We start from the raw sequence: 24203 nt of genomic DNA, 5'->3' as shown, positions 1-24203 counted from the left end.
TAATATTTCTGTGATAATTTATGTCTGAGTGTGTTTGACGATGCCATCTCACTTTATAGAGCTGCTAACTGCTGTTAATGATGTTTTCCCACCCGGACAAGAACGTACTGTAATTATGGAGGAAACACTACTGTGTGTGTCTGAAGAGCTTCGGCTGTGGTGCTGTGGAAAGCATCCTGATGGGAGGCATCAGCACCTGGTCTGGGAGCTGCTCTGCTTGATCACAGAGACCTAAAGAGAGCGGTGCACTCAGCAGAACATCAAATCGAGACACCAGACGGCGCAGAACCCGAGCTTGTGATGTTAGGAAGCATCCTCGTCACCCAAACAACAGACGCGCAGCTCCCGCACTCAGGTGAACGCCTCCACGACCACGAGGCCAACGCAGAGAGACTAAGACAAAGCTTGTGTCCTCACACCAGCAGGATGCGCCCTTTGCTCTGCCCTGCACACTGCATATTTTTACATCCTTGTGACGTAGCTTTACCCACTTCATTTTTACAGTCCTTATCAGTCGTTCGGCGCAGCATTTGAAGCACACCTTACTGCATTTCACCACAAGTATGACTCATGTTTGTGACAAATAAACCCCTGAATCCTTGACTCCTTGTGTGCAGGAAGTGGCAGAAAAGTCAGACAGACACTCTGGGTGTTTGCTCTTTAACGCCGTCTTCACACAGAAAATAATCCTTTCTGGCTGTTTGTCTTCTGAAGAGATTTGTGAATTAATCTCCTTTGTTGTTTTGTCCTCTATTTCCTGCTCTACTATCTGCCGGAGTAATATATCTGATTAGAACGGTCAGAGAGGGACCAGGATGGTCACACAGTACGTTTCTGACTGTCAGAAAAATGTGAATGACACTACGACAAACCGTTAGTTCAAACACAATCTGCCTCTTTCACATCTCGTTCATCTGCACGGAGATGGTGGACAGAGGGTGTGAATTTCCAGGAGCAGGAGAAAATACAAAATCTCACTTCCCATGTGTGTGTTTATGTGTGTGTGTGTGTGTATTCTCAGCTAATGGAAATGGACCAAAATGGGCCTCAGTCAGACCAGTGTGTGTGTGTGTGTGTGTGTGTGTGTGTGTGTGTGTGTGTGTGTGTGTGTGTGTGTGTGTGTGTGTGTGTGTGCAGAGGGCAGGACTGGGCGGTGGGAGTGTATCGAAGAGGATTCTGTATATAAGACATGAGGGCCAGTCGTGCTTTGAGTATCCATCCACCCGTTCATCCGCCCGTCAGTTGGTCTGTCTGCTCTCTATCGGCGCTGCTCAGGTTCTTGTCCTCGCTCTCCTCCATCATGCTGGTTCCAGCTCTGCTGCAGACTTCGCTGGTTCTCTGGTTGGCTCAGCAAACTCTGCAAGGCGGTAAGAAAAACACGGGATTACAGGAGCAAAGACAGAACACTGGTTGAAAACTAAAGTCGCAGTTTGTTTTATTAAATATTGTCCAACTTGGTTATTTTTTAAATAGATTTGGTCATTTTTCAGCTTGTGTTGAACATCATGTCAGTGATCAGGATCATTTTTGTTTCTGTGCTCTACTGGCATGTCATGCTAATTAATACAAATATTATATTTAATAACTTAAAATGATCAGATTTACAGAATCTGATTGACTGATTGATTGAGTCTTTAGATCATCATAGATACTTTGTGTAATAATACTTAGCTTCGTGTCAGGTTAAAAAAGATAATAGAAATATTTGTTGAAATTTGAAAAAGACACTTTTGACTTTATTGAAAATGTGGAACACAGTCTGTTTTTTCTTTTCTTTTTTTATAATAATTTCATTGCCACAGCTGTTTTCATACAATCAGTATTTGTATATTCATTGTCCTGATAAGTTGTCGTTTTAAGTGTCAAACTCACCTCATCAGAGAGCTTAAATGTTTGACCTTGAATGATCCGGTGCTTCAGCATCTCCACTGACACACTCTCACTTAGCTGTTAAATATCACGTGTGTGAGACCGAGGAGAAAAAGCCTCTGGACTCCGTGGGCTCCACCGTCAGTGACGCCGCCAAGTCGCCGCGGTTTCTATTATCTGATTTCTTTGAATCAAAGGACGCGATGAAAAGGTGGCAGTGACAAGTAAAATCTGACAACCTATCGTGAGACGAACCAAGAGGCTCCACACAGTCGCTTCGCTTCGTCTGCTCTGTTTCCATCAGTGGGCGTCTGTTCCTCTCTGCTCCTGTGGGCCAGTCCACTTTCAGGATTCATTAAATACTATTTAAAGATAACTGACAGTCACCTATATATCTAAAGACATATGTACCTTTCTGTGGAGTATATTAAACGTCATTAAGTGTCAGTTATATAGAAAACCATTCAGCTAACAAACAGGAATCTATAAAAATGTCTGTAGCGTGTGTCAGTTGTTTCCCAGAGAAGTTCAGTTTTGTGCACATTTACACTGTGTTGCCTCATTACATGCACGAGCTGTTTGGAACAATCTTTGGTCCTTTTGATAAATTCAGACAACAAATTGTCACCAATGGTTCAATATCATTTCATGCTCAATTTTTCAGGGGTTAAACCTCAAAGTGTATCCTGGGGGAGAGTGCTGCCAGCCAGAGGTGTGTTTTTAACTTCTTTAAGCATGTGTATTTAAAAGACTTTGAAAACTGAAGGTTAGCAGTTTACCCCTTCATGACCAGGATCAGCAGGCTGCTGTTTGGTAGCGAGTCAAGTCTGAAGGCCTGTTTTGGATTCCGTATTATTAACTGCTGGAAACACCAGTAAGAAAATATTTTCCTCAAATGTGAAACTTGTCTGTCTCTCCTTGTCTGGTCGTCAGGTGTTGGCATTGGAGTAAAACCTGGCGGTGAGTACTTTTCTTAGCGTGCATGAACTTTCCACCAAATGGGTCACTGAACTGCAAACATGAGTGATTAAAGAAATGATGGCACTGGATTAGCCTTCCACGGGCTGATTTATGTTTGTGGATGCAGTCATTTGCATTATTAGCTGTGCAAATATTAGATTTGCAGATAAGTCAGAAGAGCAAAGAAAGTAGCTACATGTCCACATGTAAGGTAACATGTACTGCTTTAATATGTAACATCAAACTCACAGCGTGTGTGGAGTGCACTCCATCAAACACAGATGTACTGTAGGCAACTGGGTTCTGTGGCATTTACAGATGTGTCAGACATATTGGTGAATGAAATGGTCTAATAAAACCATCAACTGTGTCCTCTTCTACTTTTTCCCAGTTACAGGCGCCCTTGGAGCACTGGGGAGCCGATATGGCAGCAAAGCCATGAAGACTGGAAGTACGTTAAACTTCCTGTTTCGTTTTCTACACACAGCGTTTCACCTCAGATGAGTCACGTTTGTATTTCTTGCTTTTTGTTTTAATCTTAGTTGGACGCTATCCAGGGACTCAGCTTGGTGCTGGTGAGTTATCTTAAGGAAAAAATAGAAATGCTTTCATGAATTAAGAGATTTTCAGTCCTGATGCAGAGAAACAATCTGAGCATCTAAAGTCTGAACGATGACACTTACTTCAGACTCAGCTGCTCCATGTGAGCGTGTTCTGTGTTTTCACAGGAGGTTACAGAGCGCTCGGGTTGGGAGGCAGAGCAGGCCTGAAGCCCGGGGGATACGGAGCCCAGGGAGCCTACGGTACATCAATACAAGCACTCACCACGAGCCTGCTCGCTTGGTCTTCTCTTGACTTCTCTCATCGATGACTGATTCGCTTCATGTAGATCAAAACACGTTTATTATGATAACACACATCTTGACTGAGTACGGTCCTTGTGGTTGCAGGTGCCAGTCTGGGCCCAGGAATGGGTGTGGGGGCTGGACTCACAAACGGACTCGGACTGGGTCTGGGCCAGGGAGGAAAACGTGGTAAGACCGACATATAAAGGAATATGTCGTATTCCAGTTGATGTTTTCTATGGATACTGATGACTGAGGTGAAGCCCAGTGTCTGTTGGTGGGAGTTGGATCCTTAAAAGCAAAAATAAAAAACCACAGCAGGACAGCAAGCCAGTCAAACAGTTTACTGTGCATGAATAGAAATTGTGCAAAGGCAGCCATTAGCGACCATTAGCAGCAGCCAGACCTATTGAATACCTTTATAGAAGACAGCGCGAGCTTGATGAGGAACTTTTCATTGACAGGTAAAAGCCTGCATGCTGTAATGACCTGGGTGGTATTTAAGGTCTGTGGGCTGTAAGCAGCAGGGTCGTACATGAACACACGATTTTCTGCTTGTGTCTTTGTCATCACTGTTCAAACCTGACAAGTGTTTATTGGAATTTGTCACTGGCTTTACACTGAGGCACTTTACTGTCAAGAAGCAGTCTGTCTGATGTCTTAGGAACAAAGACGAAGATGAAGACAAATCTCACAGAGGCCGTAAAAACCTTTGTAAATAAAAATTAACTGTGTTTTTGTGACTTTCCAGTTTATGGTGGTGGTCATGGCGCTCTGCCTGGTGAGTAATTACATGCTTTGTTCCGTGATTTCCTTACATTGTTTGCCCAGATGAGAGTATGCACAGTGAATTACACAGCCTGTAAGCCCTCTGTTTGTTTGTTGGATAAATCTCAGCTAAGTGGCCCTCTGTCATTCTCTGTGAACGTGATACATGGAGCAGATTTCAGCTCAGCACATAAATTATGTGAAAAACCCAGGGCCCTCGCGATGTGATCAGAGTACATGTCAGATTTACAGATTTGCTCTTCGTCCTCTGAACTTGGCTTTTTGTTTTCTGGCCAGGATATGGGGCTTTAGCTGGCATCGGTTATCCTGGAGCCCGACCAGGTAAGCGATGCATCAGGTCTTACCTTGGAAGCCATTACTTCTTCCATTCAGCAAACACACACTTATGCTGTCAGTCATGGATCAGTTTTAAAGGGATATCAAAGGTCTTTTTAAACAATGTCCAGCATGTTTAATGTAAAGATTTGTCCTGTTCTGCTGAACTGATCCACCGTTGCAGAGATGCTCATCTTGGAAAACAAGCCTGATGGTTGCATGTCTGTTTGGCCATAGAGGCGGCCTGGGTGTCAGTTAGCATGCTGAGTGAAATCCATGACGGGCTGAGGAAACCTGGGAAAAGCTCCGCCACAGTAACCAGTGGTCTTTGCTAGTCTGTCTGTCTTTGTGTTGTGTTTGTCCGTCTTCTTACTGAGGTCACGCCTGCTTTTGTTTGCATGAAATCACAGCTGTCCACTGTAATATTATCATCAGCTCTTCTTTTTTTCATCTTGCGTGCACAGCGGATGCTCACGCGCTGATGTTTGACTGCGTCAGGGTTTCGTCTGTGTTGCACGAGTTGTCCGGCTCTCATTACCACGCCGTCAGTCTGAGAGTTCATCAGAGTTAATGAGAGCTGATGGGTGCGGAGCACTTAATGCTGTGCTTTGTAAGAGCTGGAAGGTTCTGCAAGCTAAATACACATGAACAACTTGATTATAGTAACATGAAGGTGTTACTCTGACAATTGTGAAAGCTGTGTTTAAGCTCGTTATCACGTTTTGCAGAATGTTATGTGGAATTTATTTGAGCTCAAAAACAATAAGTCACACACAGAAACAAAGTATTTGTTTTTTGGGCTACATCAGGTTACTGTGAACCATGAACTCTTTTAAGTCTGTTGAATTATTTCTACCTACTGGCAGATATGTGTCACCTTTAAACCTTTGGCTCTGTCCTGTAGATCCCAGCTTTCATGTCTCATCGTGTCTTTGTCCCACGCTAATGCCGTCTGAGTCAGGTGTTGTCTTATGGTGCTTTTTATGGCATTTCAACAGTTTGGGATGGCAACAATTTGCTGTGATGTCACGTAGTCAAAGAGAAGGACTATGTGTGTCCTTCCACAGTGTGTGTTCAGTTGTGTGTTGTCTCTTCGTTGTCTCACTTCCTTATTACGGTGATGACTCCGACCTTTGGAGCAAGAGTCATTTCAGACCATAATGGATTTTGTCTTGTCTCCATTGGGTCTTGAATTACCTCCATTTGAGCTGCGATTACTCTGTTGATGGTGTGTCATATTGCATTGAATGCTCTGATACACACATCAACTGAAGCACCTAAATATTTTGCCACTGGCCCCTACTGTGTGCTGTTGACCTCAAAGAAGAGCTGTTGTCTTTGAGCCACCAAGACGTCGTGAATGCATGATGATATTTCTCTGCCAGGTGTGTCTACAGCAGATTTGGGTGGACCTGAGATGGCCAGTCTGGGCCAAGATGTTCAGGATCTGAGGAGAGGAAAGAGCGGAGGGCTCGGGCTGTGGTATGGAAAAAGAGACAGAACTCTTGGAGCTGAAATGTCCAGCATGAGGAGAACCAGTACACCTGGTGCCACTGCTCCTGAATCACAGACAGAAGTTGGCTTCAGACCTGCTGGACTGCCACCTGGAGGACAGATCAAAACCCTTGATCCCGAAGTTAAGTCATCAAGTCTTGGACCTATGACACCCCTTGATAAACGATGTAAAAGCCTGGCTGTTTCACAAGCACAAGGAGGAGAAAGTCATGATCCTCTGGTCCCAGAAAGAAGAGGAGCAGCAAACCATGGAGCCACATTGGCCACTTCAGGTGTGAGACAGCAACTACCTCTTGATAAAGACAAAATCAGAAGTCTGGGTTCTGCTTCTTCTCAGACACAGAGGGCGAGAGACTCATCTAGCCAGCGAAGTCAGCGGATCCAGAACTGTGGATCCAGTCGTGATCTGTCAGATCTATTGGAAATCAATCAGCATGAGCTTTTGGATTCAGAAACACAGAGGAGTCAAAGTCTGGGGCCCCAGCCTCATGTTGGTGAAGAGCCCAAACATCTTGGACGTGCAACTCCACAAGCACGAGGAGAGGGAACCTATCCACTGCCTCTCTCACAAACTCAAGATGGCAGACGCATTATATTCTCTCTTCCACAGCGAGCCAGAAACTGTCAATCTGCTGCAGCAGGTGGGCATCACATCAAAGACCCTCAGCTTGAGGCGAAACACACAAATGTGCCCAGAATCCGTGGGACCGTTTCTGTAGAAAACCGTAATCGTGGTTCTCTAAATCTTCAAGTTCAAGGAGGGAGGCGCCATGGACCCGTGATTCCGGGTGCAAGTGGGATCCAGAGATTAGGCGTCGCCTCAGTAGAAGGGCAGGAAGGCACAGGCTTTACTGCTGATGGTCAGGAAGCGAAACACCTTTCCCATGCTGAGCGTGAAGTGACAAAATCTAAAGATCTCAGAATCCCAGGACAAACTGGGAGGAACCCCCAGGCAACAAGTAAGAGCAAGATCACAATCCCTGAGATCCACACTGTGGTTTCCTCCTGAATTCCTCTTTCTAGCAGTGAAATACACTTAATTTTAGGAGTTATCAAAAATGTTGAGTTTCCTCTTCTGGCTTGAGGTGCATTACCTGGATGTTCATCTGGACATGATCATAGAGTGTCAGCATCCACGAAACATAGAAACAAGGCCATTGTTTGCTCTGCGAAGCTGCACTGATTGAACTTATTAGTGATTTTTTATTTATCAATTTTAACATTTGATGGTTTTTGAAAATGCGGTCAATATCTGAATAGCTTATTATCTGATAAATTATGAGCAACACAACATAAGGCTCATCTTTGTGTTTTGAAGAGTTTGTAAATTGTGATCAGTGACACGTGGCTGATTACTGTTCCAGGCTCAGGCTCTTCAGGAAATATGCTAATAAGCACGTACAGTGCTCATGCTGCCTTATGATAGCTGCTGTGGTCTCTAGATAATGAGCCAGCAGCTGGAGTGACCAGTGGTTCTATATTTAGTAAATCCATTAGCCTGTATGTGTATTGCTTGGCCTGCTGAGCAGTGTCCTTGTATAATTTCACCTTGGCGTGGATGGAGAAGCGCAGCAGTTCAAACTGTAGTCACTGTGAGATTGAAGCTTCTGACAGACTTTATGAGAGTGATGATCAGCTTTGTTTAGGCCGTCATCCAGGGGATATCACTCCGAATGGACAGGAAGCCAACACTAAACTGTCACCTGCATGTCCTAATGTGTATATAACAACACTTTTTCATAAAATCTTCCTGAATTGGGATGTGAAATAGATTATTATTGAATCATTTTGGTCTCTGTGTTACGGTCCAGGTGTGTCAGGGCCCTCAGCTGCTAACAGCAGCGTCAGGCACCTGCTACCTCTCTCAGGAAATCTCTCTGTGTGGCTTGAAGTAACAAACCGACTGAGAATAAACACTTTACCGACCGTAGATCGTGCGGCTGAGTCTCACTGCTCCCAATAAAGCAAAAGCACGAGGTGCAGCATTTTCTTTTAATGTTGTGAGATTTGTATGCTTGATCTGTGCGGCTTCTCGTTGTCAGACTTTGAGAGTCAGAAGTAGTGTTTATTTTCGTGATCTCTGTTGAACGAAGTTTATATCTCACTCTTCCGTGCCATTTATTTTTTGTATTGTATGCAGTTGGACCCTTGTCCTAATAGGAAAGGAGTTTCTAAAATAAGGAAAGTCTTCTGTTGTTATAAATCCTCCTTCAAGAGCTCAGAGCCCCAGTGTCAAGTCACTGATGTAGAGAGGTTCAGATCAGAGTTCTTAGAGTCAGTGTTGGTTAATCTCTTTATCTTCACATCACCCTGTTTATTCATGTTAAGCTGTGTCTACAGGTAGAACAGGTACCTACCTGTTTCTGGAAAGCGGTCCTGCTGCTGTGAGCACTGGTGAAGCCTTATACCTCCAATAATATCTCTGCATCTCATTGAGTGTCTTTCACAAACATGCAAACATGATAAATACCAAGTGCTAGACAGAAGTACAAGTGAATAAATCAACAGAAGTCTGCACTCTAGATAATGCTCCAATAAAAAATCATGCTGACAGTATACTACATTTTAATGGGTGCACGACGTCTGCAATGTCTTTAACTTATGATGCATGTAGCATGTTTCAGGTCGTCTGAGGCAAGCAAATGACAAGGGAAAGAAAGAAAAGACATAAAAGAGACAAAGAAAGACAAATGTATAAAACCAGGAGAAACAAAGTAGAAATTACAAAGAGATGTTGACTGATGCAGCATCTGGTGTCCGGTTTTTAGGATTCAGTCCAGGAGAGTCAGTGGTCAGTGAAGACGGTGCTAAAAACCACCCGACCCTGGAGAAGGTGTTGAAATCTTGTGTGTGTGTTCCACTGTCAGCTGCACATGTCAAGCAGTCTGTTAACAGGAACTGTTGACAGTATCTTCTGTGTATGGAAATAACTGAACGAGGCTGGATGTTTATGTCCCAGTTTTATCATGTGTTTAAAACTTCCAACCAGAAGCAGTGCTGAGCGATCTTTACTCATGTTTTCTCCAGAAATGTTGACTCTGGTGTATGATAAAACAATGGGAGCTCATGTCCCTCTCTAGGCCACAGTAGATTGTATTATATTGGATAATATTAGCCTTTATTGTGGAGAAATTTGAATTGCATGATGCCCTACATCAAAGTGCCGCACAGGTGGTTACAGGTGATTTGAGCTGAGCTTGTGTTAACTTCCTCCACAGGTTACATTGGTGGACCAGGAAACTACCTGGGAGCGAGCCTGGGCGCTGGGGGCTACGGAGCAGGTAACGCTGGGCACTGACACTTAGCACGAGGAGTTCAGAACAAACAGTTCAGAGCAAACAGTTCAGAACAAACAGTTCAGAACAAACAGTTCTTTCTGAAGATGCTGATGTAGATTTACACTACCTGTGGTGAAGGATTCCCACCTCCTGCTTGCAGGTTTGGGGCAGGGGGCATACCTGGGTGGTGCAGCTGGCAAACTTGGAGGTATTTTAATTTAAGATTAATGCTCTTGTTTTTCTTCCTTTTGGACCATGTCTTAACTCCTAACTCTCTCTCTCTGTAAAACACATCTCAGCTGCTGCTCTGGGACAGGGTGGGTATCCTCAAGGTGTTGCAGGGATGTCAAATGGTGAGGCTGTGGAATAATCGTACTATCTGTCTCCTTTCTGCAGCCTTTTCAGTCTCAGTTTGTACCCAGATTTTTGATTTTTAACCCCCGCAAACTTACTGACCCTATGCACATGTAGAAGCATGTCTGAAAGAGCCTGAAGAGAAACCTGAAGGTTAATGTTCAGCGCTGAGGATGCACAGATCATTTGTGGCACAGCAGAGAATCAGCTGTTACTCCGCCTTTGCCTTGAAAAGCAACCGTTCGAGTCTCTGTGGAAATGATCTGAGTTCCTCTTCACCTCTCTTTAGAGGTCACAGGAGAGGCTGCTCCAGCATCTTCCTGTCCTTTCTGGTGAATAATTGATAGTGCTTTTAAAAGTAGAAGGCAACAACAACAACAACAACAACAAAGTATTACTCACAAAGCATCCTGGTCATCACAGAATTGTACTCCTGTGGTTGCCTTTTCCTGTTTTTTGTATGCATTGAAGTATATTTTGTGGTGGCTTTCCATGTTTCACATTTCAAGAAATGCAGAAGTAGTGAGAGTTTGTGTCTCACGCAACATGTTTTATCACAGGCTATGGTGATGGAGCAACAGGATACCTGGGTGCGACGGCAGGAAACGGCTTTGGTGAGTGGAAACTCTTCAGCACACGCGCCGAGAAATTCAAATTCCACCAGATAAACTGCGTCCTCTGCGAGTTACAGAAGGCAACACAGACGATGGTTTGAATTTAAACACCAAAACTTAAACCTTGAAATGTGAAATTGTCTGCCCGCAATGGCCGAGGATCATTCTTCATTCTGTTTGGTGTCAGAGGGAATGTGCATCAAAGCTGACAGGCTGACAGCAGTGATGACTTTCAGTTAAGACAGGCTGATCCTTTGTGTCGAGTGACTTTCTTCATTCTGTTCTCCCTCAAGGTGGAGATGCTGGTGCAAAAGCTTTGTCTACAGGTATCTCACATGCATGCCAAAGACTCCTTTTCCTTTCCTTTTGGTGCTGCCTGCAGTCAGAAATGTCAAATACAGCACTGACTTGGAAAGATTAGCTTTGAACTCAGTTTCTGCAGGCAGATGTGGCTTTTAAATGTTTTAACACGCAGCCTCTTCTCTTAACAGGTTATGGGAACGGTTACAGCGACGGTTACGGAGCTGGTGAGTACCATTCAAAGAAAAGGAAGGGAGTCATAGGTCACAGACATAATTATAATGCTAATTAGAACTATGTTTCAGGGCTTGGTTACCCTGCAGAGTTAGCTGATGTTGCTGAGAACAAAGCAGGGAAGAGTGAAGGTAATTTCGAGGCGTTATAACCTTCTGAAACCAATCACAGGTGATGGCACTAACCTGTAGATGCTTTAACCTGCAACGTTTGACAGAAAATAAGAGGCCGTCAAGGAAGCACACTTCCTCTTCTGAACAACCAGTGTGGTCTTTTATCCACTGGGTGTAGCTATTGTCTCTTATTTATAGAAGCTGACCAGTTGAATCTGGTGGTTTCTGACTTCCTGCTCCAGTAGATGCTTTTCACACGGTTTTATTGAAATTTGTGAGTCAGTTCATGGATGAACAGTGTTTGACGTGCATGTTTGTTTTTCTGATTCTTCTAGCCCTCGGGACCGGAGGCTATGCCGGACAGGTCCAGGGGGCGTATGGTAAGACATTTAAGGATGAGCAGCAGCAGAGATCAAACTCTATGTTCCTCTGGCTGCCATACAGCGTTTCACATACACCAACACATGGAAATATTAGATGGTGCTGAGAGTGTGAATGCCTCCACCGAGGCTGCACGATCCAGAGCACACAGTTGGAGTGGAGAAGATGATATGAACAAACTTGCCCTCCAGCATGCAAAGCTGCAGACTCTGTAACGGTTAAAGTCTGCTCATAGCAACACGTCAGCTGATTATCTAACAAACAGCAGCAGTTTATATCTGTCTACCACATTTCAGTCACATCTGTTACTGTTCCTCTCAAACCAACAGACAAGCAGGATGGAAACAACCTCCACGAATGCACCAATAGGACGTCTGTGCAAATACATTTTCCGTGATGTTTAAAGCATATCACTGAAACCCCTCTTGTCGTCTTTCAGGCGCACTCGGTGCAGGACTGGAATCAACTGGTAGCAAATATGGTGAGCTGTGCTGACATGACCTCATCCTTCTGTCACAGTATTAGTCAGGCTTCTGTGGTTTCCATGCAAGAGTCAGACTTGAACTAGTGGACAGAACAGAGCTGCTTTACAGCCTGTGCAGGAGAAATGGTGAAGAGAGAGAAGAAATATGCGTCAGCTCGCCCAACTGATTTTGTTCCTGCAGGTGGAGGAGCTGCTCAGGTTCCTTATGGTAACTCTCCAGTGATTCCTACTGGACTGGAAGGTAAGAGTTTAAGGTACATCTGGAAACTTGTAATCAACACCCCAGTCTGAGGCCCTCAGCAATTAAAACCAAATAAACTCCAGCAGCAAATCATATTTTGTTACACAACAATCAACCATCCTGCTGGTCACAACATCACAGCTACCAGAACAGTTAAACACTTGTCATCCCCTCAGGAGATGGTGGCTACCCTTATGCTGCTCAGCAGCTCGGCCTCGGTGCTGAAGGCGCTAAAACCGCCAACAAATATGGTGAGAATGAGTGACTGTGTGAACTATAAGGTGTGACAAACTGTGTGTGATGGAAAAAGTACTGTTTGATTGTTTCTGTGTAATCAGATAAGTCCCACTGAAGGTGAAACCCTCAGTCAGAGATAGTAATGAGAAGACAGAAGTAATTATCATGGTATCAGTCACATGAATGCACGAACACGAAATGCTTCCTTTCTAATTTCTGTCTTTGCATTATGGGACAGACAGCAGATATCTTGTGACATGAGATAAAGCTGTGTGAGGTTCTGTGGTGTGTCAGAGCGTTGTCTGTGTGCATAAATCTGGTGTTCAAGCATGTTTTGTGTTGTTTCAGGAGCTGGTGCAGGATATGGAGCTCAGCAAACAGGTGAATGTCCATGCATTCTCTCATTCAAAGACACATGCATCCTTTCACATCATGCACAAGACCTCTGTGTGTATTTTGTCACAGCACTATGACACATCGCTATTCACGGAGGTGGTTACATGAGCAGGACAGTCATAAGTATTTTTAGCATCTGTATGTCTTGCATAATTGAGACTTTAATTTCTAAGTATACCCTTTAGCTGCGCACATTTCTCCAGCTACTCCTGAAGTCCAAAAACACCAAAAACATAAATGCATTTGGCTGCGGTCAGACTGCAGGCACAAGTGGCCCAAAATTTGCTCATATGTGACCAGATCTGCTCTTTTCACGACAGTCTGATTTGGCCCACTTATATATGTGGTCCTGAATGAAATACAGGTCTGATTTTTTGCAGTGCGACCTCAATCTGAACAGTCATATCGGGATTCATGCGAACTGACTGAGTTTTGTGATGGCAGATGTAGTTGAAAGTGGCCCTGAACATCCTGAAATCTGTTCTATGAGGTCATTCATGTCACGATCGCTGGCTCTCTTTCTCCTCATCCTATTGGCCACATTTAAAAAATAATGTGAACGGTCAAAAAGTCAGATCTCAGCTATAATTCCATATTGAGCACTGTGAATGCAGCCTGTGTCTTTTGTCCCGGTCTGTCTTAAGAACGTCTTTGCTTGTGTTTGATAAGGTTACGGGGCTCAGCTAGGAGCTACTCAAGATGCTTTGGGTAAGAAAGAAACCCCCAGACTTCCTCACTGATGATCTACTTGCGCTCACTTTGCTGCTCCTGCTGACCTTATTAGCCATGTCTTCTTGCGTAATATTAAGTTGACACACGCAGAGTGTTGCACATTTTGCTGTGTTACAGGAAAGCTTTCACATTTGATTATCTTGCAGTTTTGCATGTGCCCAAATATTGATGTTCCTTCAAGAAAACACATTTTTTCATGACTAAAACAATCAAGGTGAAGCTACTTCTGGAAGATTAACTGTTTCCTCACAACTGTTCTTTTCACATGCTCTGAACATGCACTTAAACTACATGAATTACAGATTAGTCTCCACTGAAGGGTGTGAAGCCACACGAGGAGTTGGCTGAGTTGCTGTTGCAATGTTTAACTAAGCTGTCAAACCTCATTTTCTTACTTCTGCAGTTTCCCTTTAATACATTTTGTAACTTTGAACCGGTTCATCCTTTCACAGGAGAGCAAGCTGGCAAATACGGTGGAGTGAACGGCGCCCTTGGAAATGGATACAAAGGTGAGAATGAAGGAAGATTCAGAGCTGATGCATGAAGGTCCAGTTAAAACATCATTAAACTAACAAGCTTAGACACAAAAGTCAATTCTGATTAAAAGATTTGAAGGTGAGGAGAAACACAGTCGTGTTAAGACGGACATCTTTGTAGTTCATTGTGTGATTTCACTCACACTGCATCATTTCTGTTGCAGTCTTGTGTTTGTCACCAAGCAATCAAATTCATCATTTCCTGACTCGTTATCCTTGTGTGTCCCCCACCCGTCCTCTCTGTCTCTGTCTTTAACCAGGCTGATTCAAATGACCTGGACTTCTTCGAGTGGATCATTTCCACATCCTGTTCAGTGGAATGTGTTTTAAAGCTTTTTGTGTGTCTTTGTGTTGTCTGTTCTATCTTTCCTTTTACTTGTCTGTCTCTGTAAGTGGACATTTGTTATCCGTGTCTGTTTGTCTTTTTGGTCCAAATCGTGCAGTGCCCCACCAGTCTTATTCTGTCAACACTGAACTAAATGGTGGTGAACATAAATAGACGTTAAGTGCAAGAGAGTGATCTCTATGTTCGAAAATAAATTTTGAAATGTTGACTTTACTGCTTGAATCCAATAAAGTATATGTCAAATGATGCTGAATAGAAGCTTCTGAGTGAAAACATTTTACATAACGCTTACCTGCACACAGTGTTCTCTTTAACAGTGTCAGTGAAGCCTCATCCGCGCACAGGAAGTTTTACCACTTCCTGTCGCAGCTCAAGCAACACCGCGTAAGACAAATGGAACATGAACATTGAAATCAAAACTAACAGTAATAAAATGAAACAACAAATCCAAAGAACGTGTCAGATATTATGTTTTATTAATGATAAACAAAAATCCACAAGATGGTGATGTGATTAAAATACATGAGTTTGTCTTATAAATGTTTTTATAGATGAAAATGCCACAAAGCGAGTGTGCAATACATAAAATCTGCAAACATGTTCTTCTTTTTGAATATGTAAATGCAGAAGTATGTAAAAAAATAAGGTACAAATATGTTTATAAATGAAAGCTGCATTGTTTCAATCTAACATTTTAACAACTGTGAGAGCTTTTATATGATCTGCTGCATCTGCTTTGCTGTCCTGTGAAAGACCAGGTCAGTATTGGAGTTATTCTCCATAACTGAGATGCGGCTGCTTTGTCAACACATTCTTCCCGAACACATTTCTCATCATTTATTGTTCAGGAGACATTTAATAATCAGCACAGCTCATTAAAATGTTGCTACATAGGCCTCAATAAAAGCAAACATGAGTGTTATATGCCATCAGACTGTTGACTCTGGTTTCTCTGTGAGCTGGTTTCATCCACAAACACACCCATCTCTAACAGGATGGCCTTTGGAACAGGGTGGGCATGGCGGGACACATACAGCCTCTGCAGACTTTGACTCATGGGTGAGGGTTTGTAGTCCATGCATGAATCTCCGCTCAGACTCGGAGCACATTTCACCTCCCACTTGTAGAACAGCTTGCCGTGCTGCAGGTTACAGAGATCTTCCTTCACTCCAGCAGACAGTTCTCGCTCACATTGTCCCAGCAGGTCATCGTCCCACTTGTTGTCCTCATCCCACACTTCAAATCTCACTTTGCTGCCTGCGGACAAATCCTGGGGGCCCAGGTCGACGACCATGGCCCAGTGTGGGTTGTTGTTGTTTGGAATGACAGGAGATCGCCGGACCATCATCCCGTTGAAGGACACCTTCACGTATCCATCCGTGGCTGTGGTGTGGTCTCCCCACAGACCAGAGGCCCGCTGCACAGTTATGATGACGCGTGCCATGCCCTTACGGGTCGGGCAGCAGTCGTGGTTTACAGCCGGGTCGTTGTGGCATTGGCAGACGCAGTGATCCCTCGAGTCGCTCTTGATGCCGGCCTGACAGCGCTCACTGCAGTTCTTCCACAGGCCTTTCTCCAGGATGTAATGGCTGATGGCCGAGCGCAGATTTTTCCTGACGGGGTTGTCAGTAGGTAACAACTCATGGAGTGAGTCCAGGGAATACGAGACGATGTCTGGATTCAGTGGCAGCGTGTTCAGCCATTCCTTGTAGGCCGATGGATCTTTGTCGGCAGAGAAGAGAAGGTCTGGTTCTGTGGTGTGACCCCCCTTTATCTCTGTGAACCTGAAGAGGAGAGAGTCGCTTAGAGAAATGAGCCAATTTGACTTTTCTGTTGCTAGAAATAGCAACATTATAAGCGTGTGCTCACTCAAAGCCTGCAAATAAATCGAAAATGTGACCAAATATATGAGAAAATGTCCCTTACCTGTCGTTGAAGAGGCTGGAGAACGATGTCTTACTCTCCATCTTCTCAATGTCCTTATTGCAGTGTTTAAATTGAGTCTTAATTGTCGCCTTGACGCTGGCGGACGCTTCAACTTCCAGGCACATCTCCACCTCCTCCACACTGAGGCCCTGCAGGCTGGCCTGGCACTGCCTGATGCTGGTCACAGACTGAACACTTCCTCCCGACTTCACCTGCAATGATTGAACACCTTGTATGATTTCAGTAATGCTTGAATTTGTTGATAATGTTCATTTTTGGTCAAAGCATCTGGGTTCACCTTGGTGATGTAATGGGTGCCGAAGTTGTCAATCAGTTTATAAAATCGTTGCTTGTTTTCGGGGCTGTAGATTTTGGGGAGCTGTTTCACTGCTTTGCGAAATTCTTTGTGCAACTTTGGAGTGACAGACACTCGGTAGCTGTGAGACACCGACAATGAAAGACAGACCAGTATGAATCAGTCCCACAACAGTATTGCATTAAATTTCATTCATTTATTGGTTGCATTTATTTTTGCACGTAGGTGAGTGTTTGGAGAAAAGTTTCACCCCCGTCCTCGTCTTCTTACCTGTAGTACTCGCAGGACATGCTGTGGCTTGTGAAGCTGAACTTGTCATTCTTGGTTTTCTCCATGGAGTAATCAGCCAGTTTAGAATGGGTGCCAGCCAGCATCACAGAGGCGCCTTTCTGACCCATATCAACGTCTAGATTGACGTCCCAGTTGTTTTCGACAGTCGAGGTGCTGGAACTGACCAGAGACTCACTGGATCGGTGGAGTTTACTGGCCACTCTCGTGTTGCAGGACTGGTTTGGCCTCCAGTCCACCACTGACAGGGGGAGCTTCTGCTTTTTGTTCTCCAGGTAGGGGTTGCTGCACAGGGTGCAAGACTTGTCCTTGCGTTTCCACTGATTCATGTCGATCACGAAGGCCCCCTTACGTTCCATTTTGACGATGTCGAAGCCTTCCCCGGCCAAATTGGTACCGGGAGCAAATTCTGCATCCAGGCACTGTCTGGGTGTCCCGTCTGTGCATGATTGATACGTCCACTGAGGGAGGGACAGCATGAGAGCAGCATGGACGCAAATATTCAGCAGAAGCATGTTGCTGTTCGGTGATGACTGCAAACGGATGTTTTATCTTGAAAAAGAAACAAGCCTTTTATTAGTGCACCTCTAATAACTGGTTGTAAATACCCTCTTTAGTCTACTGTTATGTGTTTGTGTCCTTCAAACATGCAGTGATACACTTTTAATAAATAAAAGAGGCATCCTGGATCTGACTTTACTGAATAATGTGATAATTAATTTTGACCAGAACAATCTCTTGTGATCTTTTTCAAGACCCCATTTTATGATCTCACTTGGGTTTACTTTTAGATGAATTGACAGTCCACGGTCTTCTTCGAATCTTTTATGAGGGAGGACACGCACTGAACACGTTTGTTAGACCTCAGGGATGCAAAGCTCTCGCTGTAAAATCTGACCAGCCATCATTAATAGCATCATTTTCCACGTTAGATCTACAGCCCTGCTTCCAAAGAAGTTGGGACGCTGTGTGAAATGTGAATAAAAACAGAATATAATTATTTGCAAACAAATTGCATTTGTCAAAAAAGAACTAGCAAATGATCATATTCTGTTTGAGGCTTTACGCAGCGTCCCCGCTTCTTGGGAATCAGGGTTTTAATGCCAAACTAAAACCTTTTGTGTCATCTTGGATTCGGGAGAGTGTTTCTCTCTGTGAGTCAGTCAGTCTTCTCACCTGTAGTTTGTCATGAATCTGCTCACTGGTACGAAGAAGAGACCAATAAAACACAGAACTGATTTAAGAATCTTTTACTGCTTTTGTAGCTCTGCATGGATTTGCACTAGTGTGTATCTCAGATTGCTTCACCCTGACTCTGACTTAATGGACTCGTCAGAAACTCTTCCTTATTCTACATCCTTAACAATCCAAAGGTGATACAACATTTCTCACTGATGCCCTCCAGACTGTGGAACATTTTAGCCATTTCTGCAGGTCTTTCCCAACAATTGTCATTTTTAAAATACTGTGTAAAGATCAGTGTTTGCTATCATGAAAATGCAGCTCTCAGAAATGTGACAGGGCTAAAGTTTAGTGTAGAATTACTCACTGATACAGCAGCAAACAGTTTATGCTGGATCACACTTCATAAAGCTGGATTAAATAGCCCACAGATGGTCAGCATATTCAAATAAAGTGAAAGAATACTTCAACATGAGCACATCACCGTGGACTCACCTTCGTCTTGCCTGTTCACGCTGCTTTTGTCAAACTGACTGTGGGCTTGAATATCAGTGCTTTGCGTATTAAAGGCAACTGAACAGGAGGTGATGAGGAGGTGAGGTGTCAGTGGTCGTGGAGGCAGGGGGGGAAAAACAATTTGGTTTGACGGTTTCGTTGATGCTGAGCAGCCTCAGCGCTGAGGGGGAGGAGTTGGTTTTCTGCAGACAAATTCAAATAAATAGTGACAACATGAAAGTTAGGCTGGCTTTCCAGTCAACAATGAACCAGAGACCACAAACCTATCATTTCTCTGAAGTGGGGTGGGCTGTGGTCTTGCTCAGTGAGACCAGGAGAGCAGTCACACGAAGGATCTTTTTTATTTCAGACACAAACTTACCAAGCACCTGAAACTGAAATGCTAGGCTAACATTTTAGCAAGCAGCAAAGAAAATGAAATACACAAGCAACCGACAGCCATAGGAATATGACATTTATTGAAGAATACTTGAAGGTAAATCCCAGATGGAGATTTTAACAGAGCTGAAATGAACAGAGAAAGGGGCATTCAAACTGCAGATAACAAGAAAACAACGAATGAAAAGTGAAATGGATTCACACGTTAAAAATCTATGTAAAGCAGCATTAAATAAACAGCGCACGTGGAGGAGAAACTACCTCACTCTCGACATTTCTAACATGACGGCAATACATGTGTAACGGACTCGACGTGTCATCTAGACATGAAGCTTTAATGTTCTATTCTTCACTTCTCTGTTTAGAATTGAGTCAAACATCACGTCAAAAATCAGCGAGGCAGTAACGTGATTAAAATGTTTGAAACACACCAGCACGTGTTTCAAAAGCCTGCACAGAAACAATAAAATGCTCATGAATTAAACACGGATGAAACAGCCGGTAGAAAAGAGAGTTGTGAGTCAAAGCTGCACTGAGTCAAACACGCATTTCGACGAGTGGGGGGCTTTCAGGTGATCAACTGAATGTGCTTTGCTGTCCTGCTAAAGACCAGGAGGGGGTCTGCAGTATAATCAGCACTATGATGCAAATGTGGAGACAAAGAAACACACTTCTGTCAAATCTCATTTGACTTTCATTGCATGCAGACCTTAATGCAGAGCTGCAGTCACTTTCTTGACACATCGGTTCTTCCCTAACTGATGTTTTGTGGTTTTAGATTTAATAAGAGACGGCAGTTGTGGTTAATGCTTGTTGCTTGATTTAACGTCATCAGTGCAAAAATGTTCCAAATACCTCGAATATAAGCAGCTGCAAAGCAAACATGGGTGTTATATCCCATCAGACTGTTGACTCTGGTTTCTCTGTGAGCTGGTTTCATCCACAAACACACCCATCTCTAACAGGATGGCCTTTGGAACAGGGTGGGCATGGCGGGACACATACAGCCTCTGCAGACTTTGACTCATGGGCGAGGGTTTGTAGTCCATGCATGAATCTCCGCTCAGACTCGGAGCACATTTCACCTCCCACTTGTAGAACAGCTTGCCGCGCCGCAGGTTACAGAGATCTTCCTTCACTCCAGCAGACAGTGCTTGCTCGCATTTTCCCAGCAGGTCGTCGTCCCACTTGTTGTCCTCATCCCACACTTCAAATCTCACTTTGCTGCCCGCGGACAAATCCTGGGGGCCCAGGTCGACGACCATGGCCCAGTGTGGGTTGTTGTTGTTTGGAATGACAGGAGATCGCCGGACCATCATCCCGTTGAAGGACACCTTCACGTATCCATCTGTGGCTGTGGTGTAGTCTCCCCACAGACCAGAGGCCCGCTGCACAGTTATGATGACGCGTGCCATGCCCTTACGGGTCGGGCAGCAGTCGTGGTTTACACCCGGGTCATTGTGGCATTGGCAGACGCAGTGATCCCTCGAGTCGCTCTTGATGCCGGCCTGACAGCGCTCACTGCAGTTCTTCCACAGGCCTTTCTCCAGGATGTAATGGCTGATGGCCGAGCGCAGATTTTTCCTGAGGGGGTTGTCAGTAGGTAACAACTCATGGAGTGAGTCCAGGGAATACGAGACGATGTCTGGATTCAGTGGCAGTGTGTTCAGCCATTCCTTGTAGGCCGATGGATCTTTGTCGGCAGAGAAGAGAAGGTCTGGTTCTGTGGTGTGACCCCCCTTTATCTCTGTGAACCTGAAGAGGAGAGAGTCGCTTAGAAAGCTGAGCCAGACTAAGGGTCTAACTTTCAGTGAGTTTGTTTAGTATAATTGAAATCAATATTGCCATTGATTTCGAAAGTCTTACACCATTGGTTTGCACATATTGTGGGTCTTGCATTTGGAGGGACAACTTGAAATCTGATATATTTCAGTTCAGGTCTTTAAGTCGCCCAATGTTTGGCCTTTCCGGTGTTGAGAATAGTAAGTCAGGAGGGCAAATAAATCGAAAATGTGACCAAATATATGAGAAAATGTTCCTCACCTGTCGTTGAAGAGGCTGGAGAACGATGTCTTACTCTCCATCTTGTCAATGTCCTTCTTGCAGTGTTTAAATTGAGTCTTAATTGCCACCTTGACGCTGGCGGACGCCTCAACTTCCAGGCACATCTGCACTTCCTCCACGCTGAGGCCCTGCAGGCTGGCCTGGCACTGCCTGATGCTGGTCACAGACTGAACACGTCCTCCCAACTTCACCTGCAATGATTGAACATCTTGTGTGATTTCAGTAATGCTTGAATTTGTTGATAATGTTCATTTTTGGTCAAAGCATCTGGGTTCACCTTGGTGATGTAATGGGTGCCAAAGTTGTCAATCAGTTTGTAAAATCGTTGCTTGTTTTCGGGGCTGTAGATTTTGGGGAGCTGTTTCACTGCTTTCCGAAATTCTTTGTGCAACTTGGGAGTGACGGACACTCGGTAGCTGTGAGACACCGACAATGAAAGACAGACTGAAACAAGTGTATAACAGTATTGCATTTACCTTCACCCCCGTCCTCGTCTTCTTACCTGTAGTACTCGCAGGACATGCTGTTGCTCGTGAAGCTGAACTTGTCATTCTTGGTTTTGTCCATGGAGTAGTCAGCCAGTTTAGAATGGGTGCCAGCCAGCATCAAAGAGCCGCCTCTATTTCCTACTTTAAGATCTAGATTGACGCCCCAGTTGTTTTCGACAGTCGAGGTGCTGGAACTGACCAGAGCCTCACTGGATCGGTGGAGTTTACTGGCCACTCTCGTGTTGCAGGACTGATTTGGCCTCCAGTCCACCACTGACAGGGGGAGCTTCTGCTTTTTGTTCTCCAGGTAGGGGTTGCTGCACAGGGTGCAAGACTTGTCCTTGCGTTTCCACTGATTCATGTCGATCACGAAGGCCCCCTTACGTTCCATTTTGACGATGTCGAAGCCTTCCCCAGCCAAATTGGTACCGGGAGCAAATTCTGCATCCAGGCACTGTCTGGGTGTCCCGTCTGTGCATGATTGATACGTCCACTGAGGGAGGGACAGCATGAGAGCAGCATGGACGCAAATATTCAGCAGAAGCATGTTGCTGTTCGGTGATGACTGCAAACGGATGTTTTATCCTGAAAACGAAACATTTGAGTTGAACAAACACGAGCAAGTGAGGCCGTTCATTAAAACACCACCACAGTAAATAGTGATTAAGATTAACACCATATTCAGTCACTTTGCAGCACTTTCAAACTCATCCACCTCCCCTCCCGACTATTTTCCCCCTTGGTTTTTAAACGTAGTATTTTACATGGCTGCAAACCTTCTGTCTGAAGTACTTTTAGTTGCATCTCTAAATCCTGGTACAAACCTGAAGACGAGCTGAAACACTCGTTTTGGATTTATTTACCTTTTTGGTCGTTGTCTTCTTATTGTGAGTCACTTTGTAACACTGTGGGTGTATATTATCATTATTATCGTTATTATGATTGTTGTTGTTATATATTATGAAGTCCATTGTTATGTATTTTCAAATAAAATTTGAGAATATTTCAAAAGAAGCAGATCAGCATAGGCTCACCTTTGTCTTGTGTGTTCATGCCGCGTCAGCGAATCTGACTGTGGGAATCAGTATCGGCTCTTCGTGTTTTTAAAGACGAGCAGGGCGGGATGTGATTGGGTCCTGAGGTGACAGTGGTCTTCAACACAACGCCTGGAAAAAACATGTGGTTTGACTGTTTGTTCTCAGCAACATCACATGATTTCTGCTGTTTTATATGAGAAGATTTTAGTGTGAAACTAAAGTCACATCATTTATTTAATACAGAGAAGGTAAAGTATTTGAAATGAACTGAGAAGAAACGAGAAAAAAAGAGAAATTAATGCGTCAGTTCATACATTAAAAACATTTTATTAGTACAAAGGAGCTGTATAAACCAGCACTGCGAACAGAAGACAAGCTAACTGAAACATACATGAAGCGTGTAGAATGTGAAAGCATTGTCAGAAAACACTGCTGTGTTCTTCACTTCTCACCTCCACTCTCTGCAGAGGGAGTCATTCTTCACCACATCTCATGAACATGTGACTTGTGGCTTGTCCAGACTAGAGGGGGTGTTGTCTGTCACAGTCCCGCAGAGGCGTTGCTGCATGTCATAAAGGTCCAGGAAGGACAGAGGGGGGAGAGGTGGAGGTGGTGTGCGTCATCCAGCCCCTCAACATACCTCTTCCACTGGAGGATTACAGGTATGATGTGCTGCCTTCAAGTGCCCCTTGGAAACTTCTTAATCCAAGTGCATCTATTGCTTTTGTATGGTAATAATTTAACAAAACGGACCCATATTCTGTTGAAATTAGAAGTCAACCGACACGAAGCATATGAGATATGAGATTAAGCACTGCACTCAAATTATCATGCGTCTGGATGATGACTCATTTATAGACCTGCAGCTTTCAGTGTTTTACTCCACAAAGAATCACAGTCATACCAAGATCTCATAATATAATTTTGTTTTCTGATGTTATCATAACTTAGTATTAACATCTTGGCCTTGGCAATCTTGAAGGGCTGACCTTAATTTTTATCTGCAATAATAGTGTTGTTACATAAAGGAAAGACATGTTGTTGCTGTGATGAACATATTTGTTTTTTAACTGGGAAATGGTAAACATGTTCTCTGTGTTTACCGTGTGAGCTCAGGTGGTAAATGCAATATTTCCGCCTGTATTGAAGGCAGCTGTAGCTCTGACTGTGTTGGCACTCACTCTGCTAAGTGCAGCCAAGCAGCATGAAACCAGTCTCAGTCAAGTAGAATAAGACCAGAAGTTAAACGAGTTTTGCCTTCAAAATAAAATTCGATCTCTAAATATGTCAGTTAATTTTTCTTTTTCCTTAAGAGAAAGCTGGATTATCAGTCGGCTGCTGGATTAGGGCCCCAGACTTGCCTAGAATTCAATGTGTGTCTGTTGGTTTGGGTAATTTGGTTAATTGCAAGTTTGTTGACAAATAGGCCAATACACCAGCAATTCAGATGTGTCCTGTGGTCCTGGGTC

The 24203-nt window shown here is 44.0% G+C and overlaps 3 protein-coding genes across 6 annotated transcripts; 1 reads left to right on the top strand and 2 right to left on the bottom strand.

Annotated features, from left to right (window-relative positions):
- The first annotated feature begins 1231 nt into the window (after nt 1-1231).
- LOC143334422 (uncharacterized) lies at nt 1232-14739 on the top strand. Of its 4 annotated transcripts, none has more exons than XM_076753221.1 (23): nt 1232-1367; nt 2534-2581; nt 2803-2829; nt 3227-3280; nt 3372-3404; nt 3558-3632; nt 3780-3863; nt 4426-4455; nt 4740-4784; nt 9512-9574; nt 9732-9779; nt 9871-9924; nt 10486-10539; nt 10833-10865; nt 11031-11066; nt 11522-11566; nt 12007-12048; nt 12233-12292; nt 12469-12543; nt 12878-12910; nt 13595-13633; nt 14110-14166; nt 14454-14739. In XM_076753221.1, the coding sequence occupies exons 1-23, from the start codon at nt 1301-1303 to the stop codon at nt 14456-14458; spliced, it is 1107 nt and encodes a 368-aa protein (XP_076609336.1). In that variant the 5' UTR covers nt 1232-1300; the 3' UTR covers nt 14459-14739. The 4 variants fall into 4 exon arrangements, with proteins under 4 accessions (XP_076609336.1, XP_076609334.1, XP_076609337.1 ...); XM_076753219.1 differs by having other exon boundaries at nt 3221-3280; XM_076753222.1 differs by lacking the exon at nt 9871-9924 and having other exon boundaries at nt 3221-3280.
- Nucleotides 14740-15078: 339 nt separating this feature from the next.
- LOC143334236 (perforin-1-like) lies at nt 15079-18802 on the bottom strand. The gene is made up of 5 exons (XM_076752915.1): nt 18747-18802; nt 17052-17621; nt 16764-16902; nt 16466-16677; nt 15079-16323 (listed from the first exon to the last, which is right to left on the bottom strand). The coding sequence occupies exons 2-5, from the start codon at nt 17582-17584 to the stop codon at nt 15459-15461; spliced, it is 1749 nt and encodes a 582-aa protein (XP_076609030.1). The 5' UTR covers nt 17585-17621; nt 18747-18802; the 3' UTR covers nt 15079-15458.
- A 912-nt stretch (nt 18803-19714) lies between these two features.
- On the bottom strand, nt 19715-22266 carry LOC143334329 (perforin-1-like). Its single transcript, XM_076753084.1, has 4 exons — nt 21712-22266; nt 21487-21625; nt 21189-21400; nt 19715-20900 (listed from the first exon to the last, which is right to left on the bottom strand). Exons 1-4 carry the CDS (start codon nt 22242-22244, stop codon nt 20036-20038), a joined length of 1749 nt encoding a protein of 582 aa, XP_076609199.1. The 5' UTR covers nt 22245-22266; the 3' UTR covers nt 19715-20035.
- Between the last annotated feature and the right edge of the window lie 1937 nt (nt 22267-24203).

The sequence above is a fragment of the Chaetodon auriga genome, chromosome 16, assembly GCF_051107435.1.
Source record: "Chaetodon auriga isolate fChaAug3 chromosome 16, fChaAug3.hap1, whole genome shotgun sequence".
Classification (NCBI taxonomy): Eukaryota; Metazoa; Chordata; class Actinopteri; order Chaetodontiformes; family Chaetodontidae; genus Chaetodon; species Chaetodon auriga.
Note: the sequence above shows the minus strand (reverse complement) of the source record. Positions and strands in the feature narration are given on the sequence as shown.